Below are 16,081 nucleotides of genomic sequence, written 5' to 3' on the forward strand. Positions count from 1 at the left end.
CTCTGCAGCAGGGATTGGAGCACCTGTCAGAATAGAAGAAAAATAAATGGGGCAAAATACTATCAATTTCGTGAGGAAAATCTGCTGCCCTCTGCCAGAAAGTTGTCAATAGGAAGAAGGTTTACCTTTCAACATGACAACAACCCAAAGCACAGAGCAAAAATGACCACACAGTGGTTGAAGGAGAAAAAGTTGAATGTCCTTGCATGGCCTAGTCTTAGCCCAGACTTAAAGAGGAAGTAAACCCTTTTTATTTTATTAAGGCTTACCTATAGGTACTGTAAATATCTCCTAAACATGCACCATTTAGGAGATATTTACTTTACATGCAGCCAGTGACGTCACTGGCGCATGCGCTCTGAAGGAACGGCCTCTGGTGCCGTTCCTTCAGAGTCCCGTGCTGTGACCGTCGGCTCCCGCGCGCGTGCGCGGGAGTGACGTCACCGCGGCTCCGGCCAATCAGATGGCCGGATGCCGCGATCCCGGAAGATGGGCGACTGAACATGTCGCCCGTCATACAGGTGAGTGAGCGGCACGGCGGGGGCTCGTTGTAAGGTAAGTATTTCATAATGAGCTAGTATGCGATGCATACTAGCTCATTATGTCTTTGTCTTTCAGGTTGTAAAACAACCTCTTTAAACCCCATTGAAAATCTGTGGAATGACTTGAAGACTGCAGTCAGCATCAAACTTCACTGAACTTGAGCAAATCTGCTAAGAAAAGTGGGCAAATGTTGCAAAGTCTAGATGTGCAAAGTTAGTAGAGACATATCCCAACAAACTAAAAGCTGAAATTAAAGCAAAATGTAGTTCAACAAAATTCTCACACAAGGGGGTGATCCTTTTTCCAACTCAGTGATTCTGTTTTTTACTTATTATTTTTTTTTTCTGACATGTTGGTTTTATACCTTTTACTTGGATGTTATAAGTGGCACTGAGTAAATACAACTGGATAAAACAAAAACTGTGTCTGTCTTCATTTCAGGCTGCAAATCAACAAAATGTAATTATTTTAAAGGGCGGCAATTCTTTTCTTTACCCACTGTATGTACTGTATCATAGGTAGAGAGGCATTGATCATTTTTCTTTGTAACATAGTATATGTCTGCTAATGCTAATATGTTTTTGTAATAATGATACCAATCATTACTGAACTAACAACTACTGTGGATGACTGGAGAGAAGGAGAAAGGATGTTGCCCATAGCACATGTTTAAAGAGGAAGCAAACCCTCCTCTACAACTTGTACCTATAGGTAAGCCTATGATAAGGCTTACCTATAGGTACTGTAAATGTCTCCTAAACGTGCACCGTTTAGAAGATATTTACTTTGCATGCAGCCAGTGACGTCACTGGCGCATGCGCTCTGAAGGAATGGCCGCTCGTGCCGTTCCTTCAGAGCCCCGTGCCGTTACCGTCGGCTCCCGCGCGCATGCGTGGGAGTGACGTCATCGCGGCTCCAGCCAATGAGATGGCCAAATGCCTCAAACCCGGAAGAAGGGCAACAGAACATGTCGCCCATGGACAGGTAAGCGGTCGGCACTGCGGGGGCTTCGTTCTTAGGTAAGTATTTCATAATGAGCTAGTATGCGATGCATACTTTGCAAAACATTATGTGTTTTTCTTTCAGGTGTTTGTTTTTTAAAAAAAGCGGAGGTTTACAACCTCTTTAACTTTTAACTTCTGAATTTAGAGCTTGCTTATGTCTGCTTGTGCTAATATGTTTTTGTAATAATAATACCAATCATTAATGAACTAACAACTACTGTGGATGACCGGAGAGAAGGAGAAAGGATGTTGCCCATAGCACATGTTTAACTTTTAACTTCTGAATTTAGAGCTTTCTGTAAAAAATGGAAGCAAGAACTCTGATTGGTTGCAATGCTTTGCATCTTCCCACCTTTGTGAGAATTTAAAACCGCTCCCTGCCTTTGCTACCATAACGTTAAGACAGAATTGTAATAATAATTTTGAGATGTACTATATATAGAAAATGTATTGCTAAATAGATTGTTCAGTTTTCAGCGAGAAAGTACTAACTCTCCTAAAGCACTGTACTTGATAACGCCAGAGGTCCTCCTACCAGTTTTGCCAACTTACCAGATTGAAATTTTCTGACACGACACCCAAAATTTACTGGCACAGCCATGTTTTTACTGGCATTTCCAAAAGTCACAAAATTACAGTTTTAGTAAGTAAGAAGCTTAGGGACAGGACAGGAGGGCAAGAAATTGACATGAAATAGACTACAGCACTGTGCAGCAGCAGAAATGTCACAGTAGTCACAGTAAAGTCACACCAGGTGATCTCTTCAGTCCACTCCTCCAGTCCAAACAGCTCCCAGCTTGCCTTGCTCCCATCCCGCAGATCCGGCCACTCAGCTTGGCTCCTTTGCACCATGACATCACAAGAAAAGCTCAGGCACCACGTCTGCCAGACCTTCCCCCCGCTGGCGCTGCCTGAACACACTGTAGCAGGCTCTTGGATGGTCTCGGCCAGCTCCAGACCAGAACAACGCATACGCAGTTCCGACCCGAGCATAACAGCCATATTTTTTACTGGCAGCCTTTTCCTTTGACTGGAATTTACTGGCAGGAGAAAAGTGCCCATTTTTTACTGCCTGCCAGTAAAAGTACTGACGGTTGGCAACACCGCCTGCTACTGCCAGAGCAGGGGAGAAGAGACTGCATAGACCAATCTAGCAGCACAGAGGGAGCCTGTGGGAGTAGATTAGTTAAGCAAAATTGATTTTTCCCTAGCACTTAACCCTTTCAGTGCAGAGGCAGCCCCATGGCAGGGGAAGATTTTTGTTTTCTCTAGAGTTCAGCCTTAAGTAATACTAAAAGAAGAATGGCATCCAAATATTTTGGGTTGATCTAGGTTAGGGTGTTGCGTGTGCTAATACAACTCATATCCAGTGGGTATTTTTTTATGGTTCATCTTTGTCTCCAATCTTTAGGTATGCAAAATCCAGCCAAGTAAAGACAATGACAAGCAGCAATATATTTTTTAAAGGGAGTCGATATCGATACTGGTAAGTGTTTTGTGTGATTACATAAATAACCCGCCCTTTCCATTTTCAATTTCCTTGTAATTATTCTCAAGCTACATTTATATAAAAGTCTACACTGGGTCTCTCTGGCTTTTTTTGTCATGTTTTTTACTTATTGCCAACTTCCATCTGAGTTCTTCAGTCATATTTTGTTCTATTAAAGCCAGTGAATTTTCAGTATGATCTATCGCACTTTGTTATTTTATTAAATTATCAAACATTATTTATGACACATTTTTACTATCACAGCTTTACTGCCATACCATCACCTTGTTCAATACACATCAGAGAATAGTTGCTTAGCAAGACTGCAAATTACAATCTGGTCACTAGATGGCAGCAAATTGTATTCTGCTACTCTTCTGAGTCACACAAGTAGCCAGGGGACACCACTATTTCCTGTTTCAGCTTTGCAGCTTTCTGTGTCATCTGCCAGCTCAATGGACAATAAATCAGCAGTGTGATGAAGATGAAGCAGGAAATTGTTATGCAGTGTGGCAAAGATGTAAATATTGATTGTGCTAACATGTGAATGCATTTATCATTATTATTGTTTGCAGATAATGAAAAGCTCTGAAGTTTTTGAGGGATCATTCCTTTTTCTCCATAGAAAAAGCTGGGCACAAGAAAGCAGACATCCATTTAGTGAGGTTATTGTGTTGCGGCATGTGGACATTAATGACAGATAGACCCTTTATCTCCAGTCCCCATTGGTGTTCTTAAGGTAATCTAATTCAAGCAACACTAAGGCTGCCCATAGATGGGTCGAAAAAAAACGAACACCATTTTCCATCCACACACTGTCGGTCACTGCTCCCTGCTCTGCCCCCTCCTTGCTCACTGGAGCGCTGGGCTGTGGAGGGGGCAAAGAGCGGGTGGCTCGCTGAGAGGATGAGCTGGCTGCCAGTCCAGGCATGTGGGTGGATCTCGACTTCATTGTTGCAATCTTGCCCGAGCCTGGACCAGCTCTATGATGTCACCCAACAGCGGGACTCAGCTTGCTGTCTGCTGAAAACTGGTCATAGGAGTGCAGAACGAACTTCACTTCTGTAAGCCATAGGAGAAGTACAGCCAAACGAGTTTTGGCTTCACTTCTTCTTTAACAGAACATAGTTACATAATTGGTAAGGTTGAATAAAGACAACATTCCCTCCAGTTCCACCTGTAACATCTAAGACTTTAATAAGTATTACTCACTTAAAATATATTGCCACTTACATAGTTGAAGATCAACTCCAGGAAATTTAAAAATGATCCCCGTCAATGAGGCTGCACCACATTACAGGGGTTAACTGCTTATTTAGGTCTAGGGGACAAGAAAAGATGTACTTTTCTGATTCTCTTCCATCCTGCTGGACCAGTCCCCTCAATGCCCCAGTGATCTAAGGTCCCGATGCCATCAAGACCAATGCGAGGTGCATAGCCCTGCACTGGACATGATGATGCTGAGGGACGGTCCACTGCCAGAACATGGGGGAGCTCCATCTGCTGGAGAATCAGAGGATCAGAGAAGGTAAAGTTGAGAAACTCTCCCCTAGACTGAACGAGCAGGTAACCTTGCTTAGTGGGTGCAGCCCACTGCAACAGATGATTTTTAAGTATCCCAGAGTTGCAGTTTAAAGAGGTTTTCCACTTTTGTAGAAGACCCAGCAAGTGCTCTCCCTTGCTGTTGCCTGTTTTGCAGCTGAAGACTATTTCATAATCATTAGCTACCGACAGTGATCAGTATCTGAGTGTGAGATTGTTATTGTGTTTAGAATTCTTACATGGACAGTGGTCATTGTCTGATTACATTCACTGCTCATTCTAATTTATACTAAGCAATAACGAGGAAGGTGTTGGCATGGATCAGTCATTTGAAACCATAGAAGTATATGTGTACCTTACATACATAAATGCGTTCTTATAAGATATATGTAGATTGAAAATTAATTTGGTGTATTGTTTTCTTTTCTTCCAAATCAGTGGAAAAGTTGCAAAAGAAGTTGTTGAAGCCAGCTCAAAAATTCAGAGGGATCCTCCAGAAGTCCACAGGTACATTTGGACATATTTAAATACCATCAGTATCTGTTGCAAAAAGATATAATATATCATCAGCACAACCACAAGCTGTTGCTCTATGCCATTGGTCAGCAACCCGCGGCTCCGGAGCCGCATGCGGCTCTTTTAAACCTTTGCGGTGGCTCCGGGGCGGATGAGGGGAGGAGGCGCACTGTGCGTCACGCAGAGCCGGCGATTGGCGGCCTTCTGGGTGTCATCGGTGCGCATAGCAATGCGCCCGACACTCCCCCACTGTGGCGCTGTCCTGGCTGTGATTGGTCCAGGCTGGACCAATCATAGAGGACATCCCGGGTGATGTCGCGTGGGTGGCGGTGCGTGCGTTAGTCACACACCGTCCCAACGTCACCTTCCCGCCCGCCGTCAGAGAGGAGGGCAGAGGCACGGTGACGGCAGGTAAGTGAAGTGATGCTTTGAAGGGGGCACGCACGCACGCTGGTCTCTGCATTGAAAGGGGGCATGTACGCTGGTCACTACCATTGAAAGGAGCATGTACGCTGGTCACTACATTAAAAGGGGCATGTACGCTGGTCACTGCATTGAAAGGGGGCATGTACGCTGGTCACTACATTGTAAGGGGCATGTACCCTGGTCACTGCATTGAAAGGGGCATGTACGCTGGTCACTGCATTAAAAGGGGCATGTACGCTGGTCACTGCATTATAAGGGGCATGTACGCTGGTCACTACATTGTAAGGGGCATGTACGCTGGTCACTACATTGAAAGGGGGCATGTACGCTGGTCACTACCATTGAAAGGAGCATGTACGCTGGTCACTACATTAAAAGGGGCATGTACGCTGGTCACTGCATTGAAAGGGGGCATGTACGCTGGTCACTACATTGTAAGGGGCATGTACCCTGGTCACTGCATTGAAAGGGGCATGTACGCTGGTCACTGCATTAAAAGGGGCATGTACGCTGGTCACTGCATTATAAGGGGCATGTACGCTGGTCACTACATTGTAAGGGGCATGTACGCTGGTCACTACATTGAAAGGGGGCATGTACGCTGGTCACTACCATTGAAAGGAGCATGTACGCTGGTCACTACATTAAAAGGGGCATGTATGCTGGTCACTACCATTGAAAGGGGCATGTACGCTGGTCACTACATTGTAAGGGGCATGTACCCTGGTCACTGCATTGAAAGGGGCATGTACGCTGGTCACTGCATTAAAAGGGGCATGTACGCTGGTCACTGCATTATAAGGGGCATGTACGCTGGTCACTACATTGTAAGGGGCATGTACGCTGGTCACTACATTGAAAGGGGGCATGTACGCTGGTCACTACCATTGAAAGGGGCATGTATGCTGGTCACTACCATTGAAAGGGGCATGTATGCTGGTCACTACCATTGAAAGGGGCATGTATGCTGGTCACTACCATTGAAAGGGGCATGTATGCTGGTCACTACATTGAAAGGGGCATGTACGCTGGTCACTACATTGAAAGGGGGCATGTACGCTGGTCACTACATTGAAAGGGGGCATGTACGCTGGTCACTACATTGAAAGGGGCATGTACGCTGGTCACTACATTGAAAGGGGGCATGTACGCTGGTCACTACCATTGAAAGGGGGCATGTACGCTGGTCACTACCATTGAAAGGGGGCATGTACGCTGGTCACTACCATTGAAAGGGGCATGTATGCTGGTCACTATATTGAAAGGGGCATGTACGCTGGTCAATGCTTTGAAAGGGGGCATATATGCAGTGTTATATTTGTTTTAAATGTCGCAATGGTTTTGCGGCTCCCAGGTTTTTTTTTTCCCTTCGGAAACGGGTCCAAGTGGCTCTTTTTGTCTTAAAGGTTGCAGACCCCTGCTCTATGCAAAGACTTTTATTTGAAGATCACATAAAATTGTGATGTTTTGAGCCACGCAGGTTCCTATCACTAGGCATGTGATCGTTCATCAAATGCCTAAAGAAGGGGCACTGCGTGGCTCGCTTGTAGTTGTACTGATGACATATTGGGGTTGATTTAGTAAAACTACAAAAATCTGGTGCAGCTGTGCATGATAACCAATCAGCTTCTAAATCCAGCTTGTTCAATTAAGGTTTGACAAAAAAAAAAAAAACGGTTTCTATGCAGAGTTGCGGCGGATTTCGCACTCTCCAGTTTTAGTAAATCCATCCCATTGCATCTATGTTGTGTTACTGGTACCATTCAGGAGCCATTCCAGTACCCTGATTACAGGGTCTATTCTGGTATGGTATGAGATGGGAATAAGGGAATAAGGGATTTCAGGTGTCGGGAGGTGGGGCGAGGTTTATGACCATGTGACCGCTGTGATTGGGAGCTTTCCGTTAACTCCCGATAACTGTGATAGAAGCGCGCATGGTGCGCAGTCTCGGCACAGCTGTGTCTGTTATTTGGTATGCAAATAAGACCCACCTGCCAAAAGGCTGCATATTTGCATGCCGTCAGCACCTAGGTATTAATATCTTGTTACAAACAAGAGGTTCAGTTTTCATGGTGGAAAATATGAGTAACAACAAGCCCTCTTTGTAATATTTTCCGGTTGGGCTGAGAGCTTTTGTCACTGAAAAGAAACAACATTGGTAACACAACATGGGTTGGTAGACCTTATAAAGTAGTGGGTTTTATAAACTATTTTATATTTCTGTATTAAAGGAGAAGTGGAACATTGCTGTTATTTTCTATTGCTCCCTCACATATTATATTAGAAATATGGCCTTGTCATGTATTGTCATTGTATTGTATTGTCATGTATTGTCAAGGCCTTGTCATTGCTACTTCTTTACACACTTAGGCTGGCCATTCATTATACATATACCAAACCTAAACAGTATCAATGTATATGCAATCAGACAGGCCCTTGCACTACATAGTTGAAGGTAATTCTAAGAAACTGATTAAGAAAATTGTATAATGTATGGCCAGCTTTACTAATGACAACCTTGTATTCTTTTTTGCCGTTTAGGTCATTAATACCCCATAGTCGCAGCTCTTACTCCTTAAACAAGCAGCTAATCATCAACATGGAACCATTGCAGCCTCTCATACCATCTCCAAGTGAGGAGGATGAGGAGGAAGCAGCACCAACCGAAGAAGGTAAATACATTTTCGATTGTTCACGATCTCTCTATGTCAATTGTACTTTCCATCTGTTGAAAAAAATATAATGTGTAGCTTTAAAAAATATGATGGAGCATCAGATTGGTTCATATACCCATAAACCCAGAGGCAGATACTCCATATTCTCATTGTGTTCATAGTCCAGCCCTTCATATAAAGTGGGGTTGATTTATTAGAAGCTGATTGGTTACCATGCACAGCTGCACCAGATTTTGCACTCTCCAGTTTTAGTAAATCAACCCCGTTGTTTAATTTTTTTTTCATTTATTGTGGTTAGGAGAAGCCTGATGTAGATGATGATGTGCACTGGATGTTATTTTATCTAAAGTACCACTCATTTGTAGAGCCACTTTTTGCAAATTGCCTGCAGACATGCTAAATACACTGAACAATTATAATAATTTGAAAAAGTGCAGACCCTTTTGTAGTTCAATCACTAGACATTGGTCAGTGGAGGGCTCTTAATATTTTTAAGAGGAATGTGATTATGTATTGATTATGTGAAAAATGTCTGTTTATGCCACATAGAAGACAATTTAGCAGCTGCATCTGCTGTGTGTTTGATACAGCTGTCCTCTCGAGTGTGCTACGTTTTCTTTAGTAAAACAATTATAGCACAATATTTCACATAATCTTCAAGAGAGAATTTCTAAATTCTTATACCTTCTTTAATAAAAATGCACAAACTAGGACAATCTGCATGATTCTTGTGGTGATAAACACAAAAGAATATTAGAGTGTATTTTTAATGTGGACCTTGAGTTATTACTGTAATATTTACCTAAAAGCAATTCTTGGTGCAACTTTAATATATTTCATGCTTGCTATAATTTGACATTATTATTTAATATAAAGATTTGTAGGTTCTCCCCATAGTTGTCCTTTAGACCATTGAAATAATATTTATTAGCCACCCAGACAGCCTATTTCTTTCAGTCAGTCTGACTAAGTAGCACTAAGAGAGAGAAACACTATAGCACAATCATTGTGCAGCAGGACTAAACAGAAAGTAGAGGCTGCATATGTAACAAAGTAATATAGCTGCCCCCATACTGAAGACATAGAGGCTCTTTGCTTTGTAAATTGTCGCTGAACATGGTGATACTCTTTTTAGTTTAATACACCAATCATTTTCTAGTAAATCCCAATAATCAGGGACCAATCAAAGTGGTTGCTGATCATGTGATGTCTGTTAGCTTGTGACATAGTGATCACAAGCTTGACAAAATGAAAGCTGAACATCTGAATAGATGAACACTTTCAAGCTGCAGTGTTTATCTACAGTGCCCTGTGTTTAATAGTTCAGCTGTCAGATACAGCTGCACTAATACAAATAAAAAAAAAGTATATATATATATCTATATATATATATATATATATATATATATATATATATATATATATATATATATATATATATATATACAGTATATGCTGTGCTTCAGCAATCTAAGCACTGACAGTGTGATCACTATACCTGATCCAGTTGTGGTGAGATAGCTTAACATACAGTTTCAGTAGCTTGGCAGACAGTGACTCGATTCAAATGACATCCTGCAGATCATAGCAAGTTTTAATCCAAAACGTGTGCAGATCATAACAGATAAAAATCAGATAGGTAAAAAAAAACATAGTGTGTCTAGCTTCAGCAGAACACTGTACATGTGATGAATGGAGACTAGAGTAAGAAAAGAAAAAAAATGATTTAAAGGCAAACAAACAACAATGCATTAGTAACATGAAAACAGAACAGGTTTTTTCATTAAAACAGTGCACCAAATAAAAATGTTATATATTTTAAAATATATGTTTAAATGTTTTTGCAGAGGTATGCAGATTAGTCTAGTTCTGGGAGTCCATCATATAATGCCCCCCCCCCCCGTGATCACGGCCGCCACGCGCCCGCTACTGTGATCACAGTGTCTGGAGGACACTGCTGATCACAGATCAGGGTAAAGAGCCAATCAGCAGCTCTTTACCACGTGGTCAGCTGTGTCCAATCACATCTGGTCACTGATGTAAATTGGAGCCATTTTATCAGCACTCCTTTCTTCATGCTGACATGCATGAGGAGAGGAAAAGAGAGCCGGTAACTGGCTTCTCTAAAAAGGGGCATGTACACTGATAATCAAGGCATTGATTATCAGTGTCCTGATTATTAGTGCAGTCCAAACAATGCCCACCAGTGCTGCTAATCAGTGCCCACCAGTGCTGCCAATAAAGGCCCATCAGTGCCTCCTCATTAGTGTCACCTATCAGTGACGTCTACCAGTGCCCATCAGTCCCACCTACCAGTGCCCATCAGTGCTGCCTAGCAGTGTCACCTATCAGTCCCCACCAGTGCCACCTCATCAGTGCCCATCACTGCAGCCTATCAATTCCCATCAATACCCATCTGTGCCCATCAGTGCAGCCTAATCAGTGCACAGTAATGAAGGAAAGAAATTACCTGTTTCCAAAATGTTATAACAAACTATGAAAACATTTTTTTTTTCTAAATTTTCGTTCTTTCTTTATTCAGCAAAAAATAAATAAAAAAAACCCAGTGCTTATTAAATACCACTAAAAAAAGCACTAGGTATGTGAAAAAAATGATAAAAATTTAATTCGGGTACAGTGTTGCATGATCGCGCGAATGACATTCAAAGTGTGACAGATCTGATAACTGAAAATTGGCCTGGGCAGGAAGTGGGTAAAAGTGCCCAGTAGGCAAGTGGTTAAAAAGGAGGCCGCATATTTGCATGCCGTCAGCACCTAGGGCTTAATCTCAAATTAATTGACTGTTAGAAGGGTTCAGTGCAGAGTGACTTGATGAAGTCCCTCTGATATGAGTTATACCATCAAGCCTACCTCATTCAACCCATCCTCCATAGTACAGCCAATTCTGTTCCTTTGGACAAAGAAGCTGCAGAATAACTTCCATATTTTTCTGGTGGCACTTTTAAATCTGTTAAAGCCCCTCCCACCTAAGTCCTACTGTGTGTCCATTACTTTGATGGACAGTCTGAATAGCAAATAGCGATGCTTAGTATGCGGGTATGCGGGAAAGGGTGGGTCCAGGCACCTAAACCATCTGACCTAAGGAGTTTCTTTAAATCAGAACCATTAAGAACTCTGGGTACTCAGGATATTGAAACTGACAATGAACCTGATGTGCAGGCACCTGAAGGTGCTTTCTATCTGCTGCCATCACTGAATTAGGTAGGTATTTTGCACATCAGCTGTAGTCAATATTGCTGGGTCAAATTCTCATTTAAACCTATGAAGCTATGTAAGACCCACATTTTATGTGTGTATACAGGAGAGCTTTTTGTATTAATACCTCTACCTTTTTTACAGTCCCTTTTGCAAAAAATAAGCCAGCTTTCAGAATTTCAGGCACTAGTCTATATTTGAAGTCAAAAAACAAATCAGCTGTTTTTTTTTTTTAATTTATTTAACTAAGCATACACTACAGAACAAGCATTCTTTAAAATGTAAAAAAGTTTTCTAAGTTTAGTCTTCACTTTCTGCGACAAAAAAAAATTAAACAAAATAAAAAAAATAAAAGGTGTTAATGAGATTTTTATTTCTTTATCTTTTATGATATCATGCTGTATAAAGTGCATGCAGGGCCCTCTATTGTTGAGGACTAATGGTAATATTACTGTATGTGGTTGAGTTCTAATCTAGGAAATGATATAATCCACAAATCCATCATAGTGCTTAGCAAATGGATTCAATGCATTGCATTGTAAGTACATAGCATAGTGATCTCCCTTGTGCTTTGCCAAGTTTAATTTTTTCCACTTTGTCACTGTAGTTATTGTCATAAAGAAATCAGTTTTCTGTAAGCAATATAGATTAATCTTTATTATTAATAGAGATGAGCTTGGACATCCCAAATCATCTCTAACCAAAACTCCAAACTCCTGCTTTATTTGTACCACGTTAAGCTGCAGGCCAAGTCATTCCGTGTCACGCAACTCACATGATCTGCAAGTTGGAGAATGACCCACCCTACAGCTCATTGGAGTAGAAAAAAAGTATGAGTTTGGAGTTCAGGTTACAAATGAGTTCAGAGTATTCCCAAGCTCGTCACTATTCATTAAATCGGTATTAAGGCCCAAACCAAAAATGTAATGTAATTTATTGCAGTTTACCAATCATTCAATGTAATTGCTGCATTCATTATCCTCTTTTTAGGCTTTTTCCCCCCTCTGTTTTCATCTGGTGATCTGGCCAGTAACACACCTCCTGTATTAGAGTTCCCCCACTCTGGATGAAGGAACACAGGGGGCACCTTTGGACAGCAGCATTATTATTCTGGAGGGAGGGGAGTATTAACTGTACTATCAGATTTAGATACATTAACAAGTTAAAGCTGAACTCCAGCTCATACTTTATAATCAGATACAGCAGTTTTTTTTCTCCTTTTGGGATAAAGGTTTATCATAAATAGATAAAAATGATCCTTGTAAGCCCCACTGTCAGTGTTGAATGGTTTGTCTCATCCCTGTAACTGATACATCGGCAAGAGAGCTTGTTCTTTTTAAAAACAGACTTTTGCCTGGTACACACGATAAGTTTTTTTTTTTCATTCAACCCCGCAGGCTGAACAAAAACAACTAAGGAGCTCGTTGTACTAACTATGCAATGTTAGTGCAGCTTTCTCCCTGCTGTGCTATTGTATTCTTACAGGGGGTCTGCCATCTGATCAGATGCCGATCGGCTGCTGGCTTTCCAGCATGCTTGTTTGACAGAACCCGGTCATGAGATTGGCTCCTGTCGGACAAGGACCTGTACACACTGGCTAAATGTTGGCCGGTTTCTACTGTACTGGCTGATTTCGGCCGCTATTCGGTCCATGTGTACAGGGCTTACTGCCCAGATCACCAAATAAAAATACAGGAAAGCCTAAAAAAGAAAATTAATGCAACCATCCAAAAATTGGTAACCTGCAATAAAATAAATGTTTGCTTTTGGGCTTTATACAGTTTTAAAGTCAGGAACATAATTACACCAAGTAACTAAAAGTGTATTAGGGGTGTGAAAATTGTAATTGGTATCCCAAGGAAGGCCATTAGAGTTTGGTAAGACCCACTCCAGTCGCTGTCAAGGGATTTCCTATAGATTTCAGTGGGAAGTAATTTGTACTTCACTTGTAATCGACCAGAACTCAGATTTTGGTTGAGTTCAGATTGGAACCTTTTAAGCAATGAATTTGGATAATGAGGTCACAGATTAAGGTATCATTTACAAATGTAAAGCTCTGAGAAGACACTGAGGAAAGCAGACATTTCCTAATTGAGGGGCAAAGATGCCCTAGAACTATTATATGAGATTAGGGGGTTGGTTTACTAAAGGCAAACAGACTGTGCACTTTGCAGAGTGCAGTTGCTTCAGAGCTTAGTAAATGAGGTAGAGCTTCACTTCCCAAAGAATACCCAATCACATGCAAGGAAATTAAAAAAAAGCCTTTTTACTTGCAAATGATTGGATGATGGAAATCAGCAGAACTTCTACTCATTTACTAAGCTCTGGAGCAACTACACTTGCAGTGTGCAACTGCACTTTTACAAAGTGCACAGTCTAATTGCCTTTAGAAAATCAAGCCCTTGGAGTCAGCTTCATCAGAACCATTTGACAAAGGCAGTTTGCATCATAACAGAGTAATGTGGACTTTTTTTACACTGTTTGTTTATACTTTTTTAGTTTTTGAGTTATTAATGGTCTCCGAGAACATTTTCTGTAACTGGCTTTCTAGAAATATTAGCTACTTGCCAGTTAAGGTTCCAACTAGAAATGCTTCCCATAACACTATAAAGAGATTTGAACCCAAAGGAACGCTGCACCTGACTCTTTCACTTTTTCTCCGAGACCCCCACAGCAAGCCTGCAGCTGAGCAAAGGACATCTATACCAGCCTAGAAAAAATTTGTGTGAGTCTAGGTGCTTTTTATGTGTATTACTATCTACTTTAGCTGTGCCTCCAAATTACAATTGCTGTGACCCGCTGATAAAAACTCTGTGTTGTTTTATTGTGAACTCCAATCTTATTATTTCCTTTCTATATGTTTAGTTACTTGACCTATCTGCATCCTGCTTGTCAAATCTTACTCCCTACTTTATCTTGCATATGGCTTGTGTGTGTGCTGCTCTAAACCTAATGCATTGTGGATCTGTTAGTCCTTAAGGTTTGCATCCAGTACAAGTGTGATTGAATTCTGTGAGCATTTACTGGTAGTGGAGCTGTGCATTCATTACTTCAGATCATTCGTTAATAATCAACACAATGGTTGCCTAATAGTGACCATGGACTACCATTGCTGGTAATGCTAGATGACTGGGTGAGTCTGCTTTCAGTATTTCTGAGCCGCTGACCTGAAACAAGTATGCAGCAAATAAAGGAAAAAACACAGTTCCCTGTCTCTTTTTCTTGTTCTGGCCTAGGCACAGAAAACATAAAGGTCCTGGTTTACACCAGAAGCAGTCCAGTGCCTTTTTTTTTTTTTGCATCACAAACGCATAGACAGTAGATTATATGGGTCCCAGTGGCGTAGTTCCCACCAGAGCGGTCAGTTCCAGTGCTGAAAAAAAAAGTAGAACAAGCTGCATTTCTTCTGCACAGAACTGTACTGGAACGTGGCAAAGCGCATCAAAAATGTGCCTCCAGAAACACATCCGGCACACATCTGGACTTCGGTTCTGTGGTGTGAACCAGCTCTAAAGCTACATCAGCATGGCAGCGAGCAGTTTCAACAGAAGAGGTTAGTGGTAGCCTATGTATACCCCAAGGTGCTTGCACGCAGACTGACTTACATTATAGTGTAAATACAAATTTGAATATATATGTGTGTTTGTATATAATGACACACTAATATATATATATTCCCACGCTTAGGATGTGTAATAAATCAATACTGTGTAAGTAAATTATAAAACAAAATAATAAAAAAAAAAATATATATATATGGTGCAAGATAGGGTTGCGCCTTTAAATCATGAAACATATGTGCAAATAGCACCACCCGATACCCAATCGTAGTGCTCATCTCATCATCTCATATAAATAAATACGATGTTAGGTTGTTAAACACATATATCAAATATCCACATAAATGTCCATCTTTATCAGTCTTCTTAGTTGTGTAATTAAACTTCCATTGTGAAAAAAAGTGCCAAGACGTCACCACTGCGGGTGGTGACATAATTTCCAGCTGGGGAAACGCATGTCGCGGTTTACATCCGGTTCTGGTTTTATGTTTGAAAATTTTTATACAATGTGAGTGGATATTTTATACTTTTAAATAAAATTACGCCATATTCTCTTTTCTGCCATTCATTTGGCACTAGTTTTGGGTATCGGGTAGCGCTCTTTGCACTTAGATTTCATTACATTATAATGTGCCTCAGGAGCCCTGAAACTTGCATTGTTCCCACTTCTAAAGCCCTACTATTATAGGTGGCCTCCTTTAGTAAAACGGCCCGATTGGATCAACTGTATCCCTGTGGCTACGCAGCCTTTAGCCCTGGTTCACACTATTGCGATGCAAGAACTAGCGCGATTCTAGTGCGGGGTTCCCACATCGCATCTCCCTTGCAGGCAGTACACACTGCCCTCTGGGAACCGCTGCCAGTGTCAATACAAAGTTAATAACACCCCCAGATCTGTTCGCAGATCGCAGTGTGAACTGTGAATTCGGACAGGAATCGGATCGCACCTGTATGATCCAATTTCAGTGTGGGAAAAAAAGGTTCCTGCAGCATATCTTGCGAATGCAATAAAAGTTCAGCCATATAAAATGTATGGCTGAGTTCGCATCGCACAGACATTGCATGTGATCTGCACAACAATGCGGTGTGAATCACTTGCAATGTCTGTGT

At 41.5% G+C, this 16,081-nt stretch overlaps 1 protein-coding gene across 2 annotated transcripts in view; it reads left to right on the forward strand.

Annotated features, from left to right (window-relative positions):
• The window catches only part of FRMD3 (FERM domain containing 3), a 351,054-nt gene that overhangs the window by 293,196 nt on the left and 41,777 nt on the right, over nucleotides 1–16,081 (forward strand). For both annotated transcript variants that reach the window (XM_082260117.1, XM_082260118.1), the window contains 3 exons: nucleotides 2,959–3,033; nucleotides 5,017–5,085; nucleotides 8,062–8,192. In XM_082260117.1, coding sequence (XP_082116243.1) covers nucleotides 2,959–3,033; nucleotides 5,017–5,085; nucleotides 8,062–8,192 — 275 coding nt within the window. The remainder of the gene's footprint in view (nucleotides 1–2,958; nucleotides 3,034–5,016; nucleotides 5,086–8,061; nucleotides 8,193–16,081) is intronic.

The sequence above is a fragment of the Pelophylax lessonae genome (assembly GCF_965119305.1).
Source record: "Pelophylax lessonae genome assembly, chromosome: 1".
Lineage (NCBI taxonomy): Eukaryota > Metazoa > Chordata > Amphibia > Anura > Ranidae > Pelophylax > Pelophylax lessonae.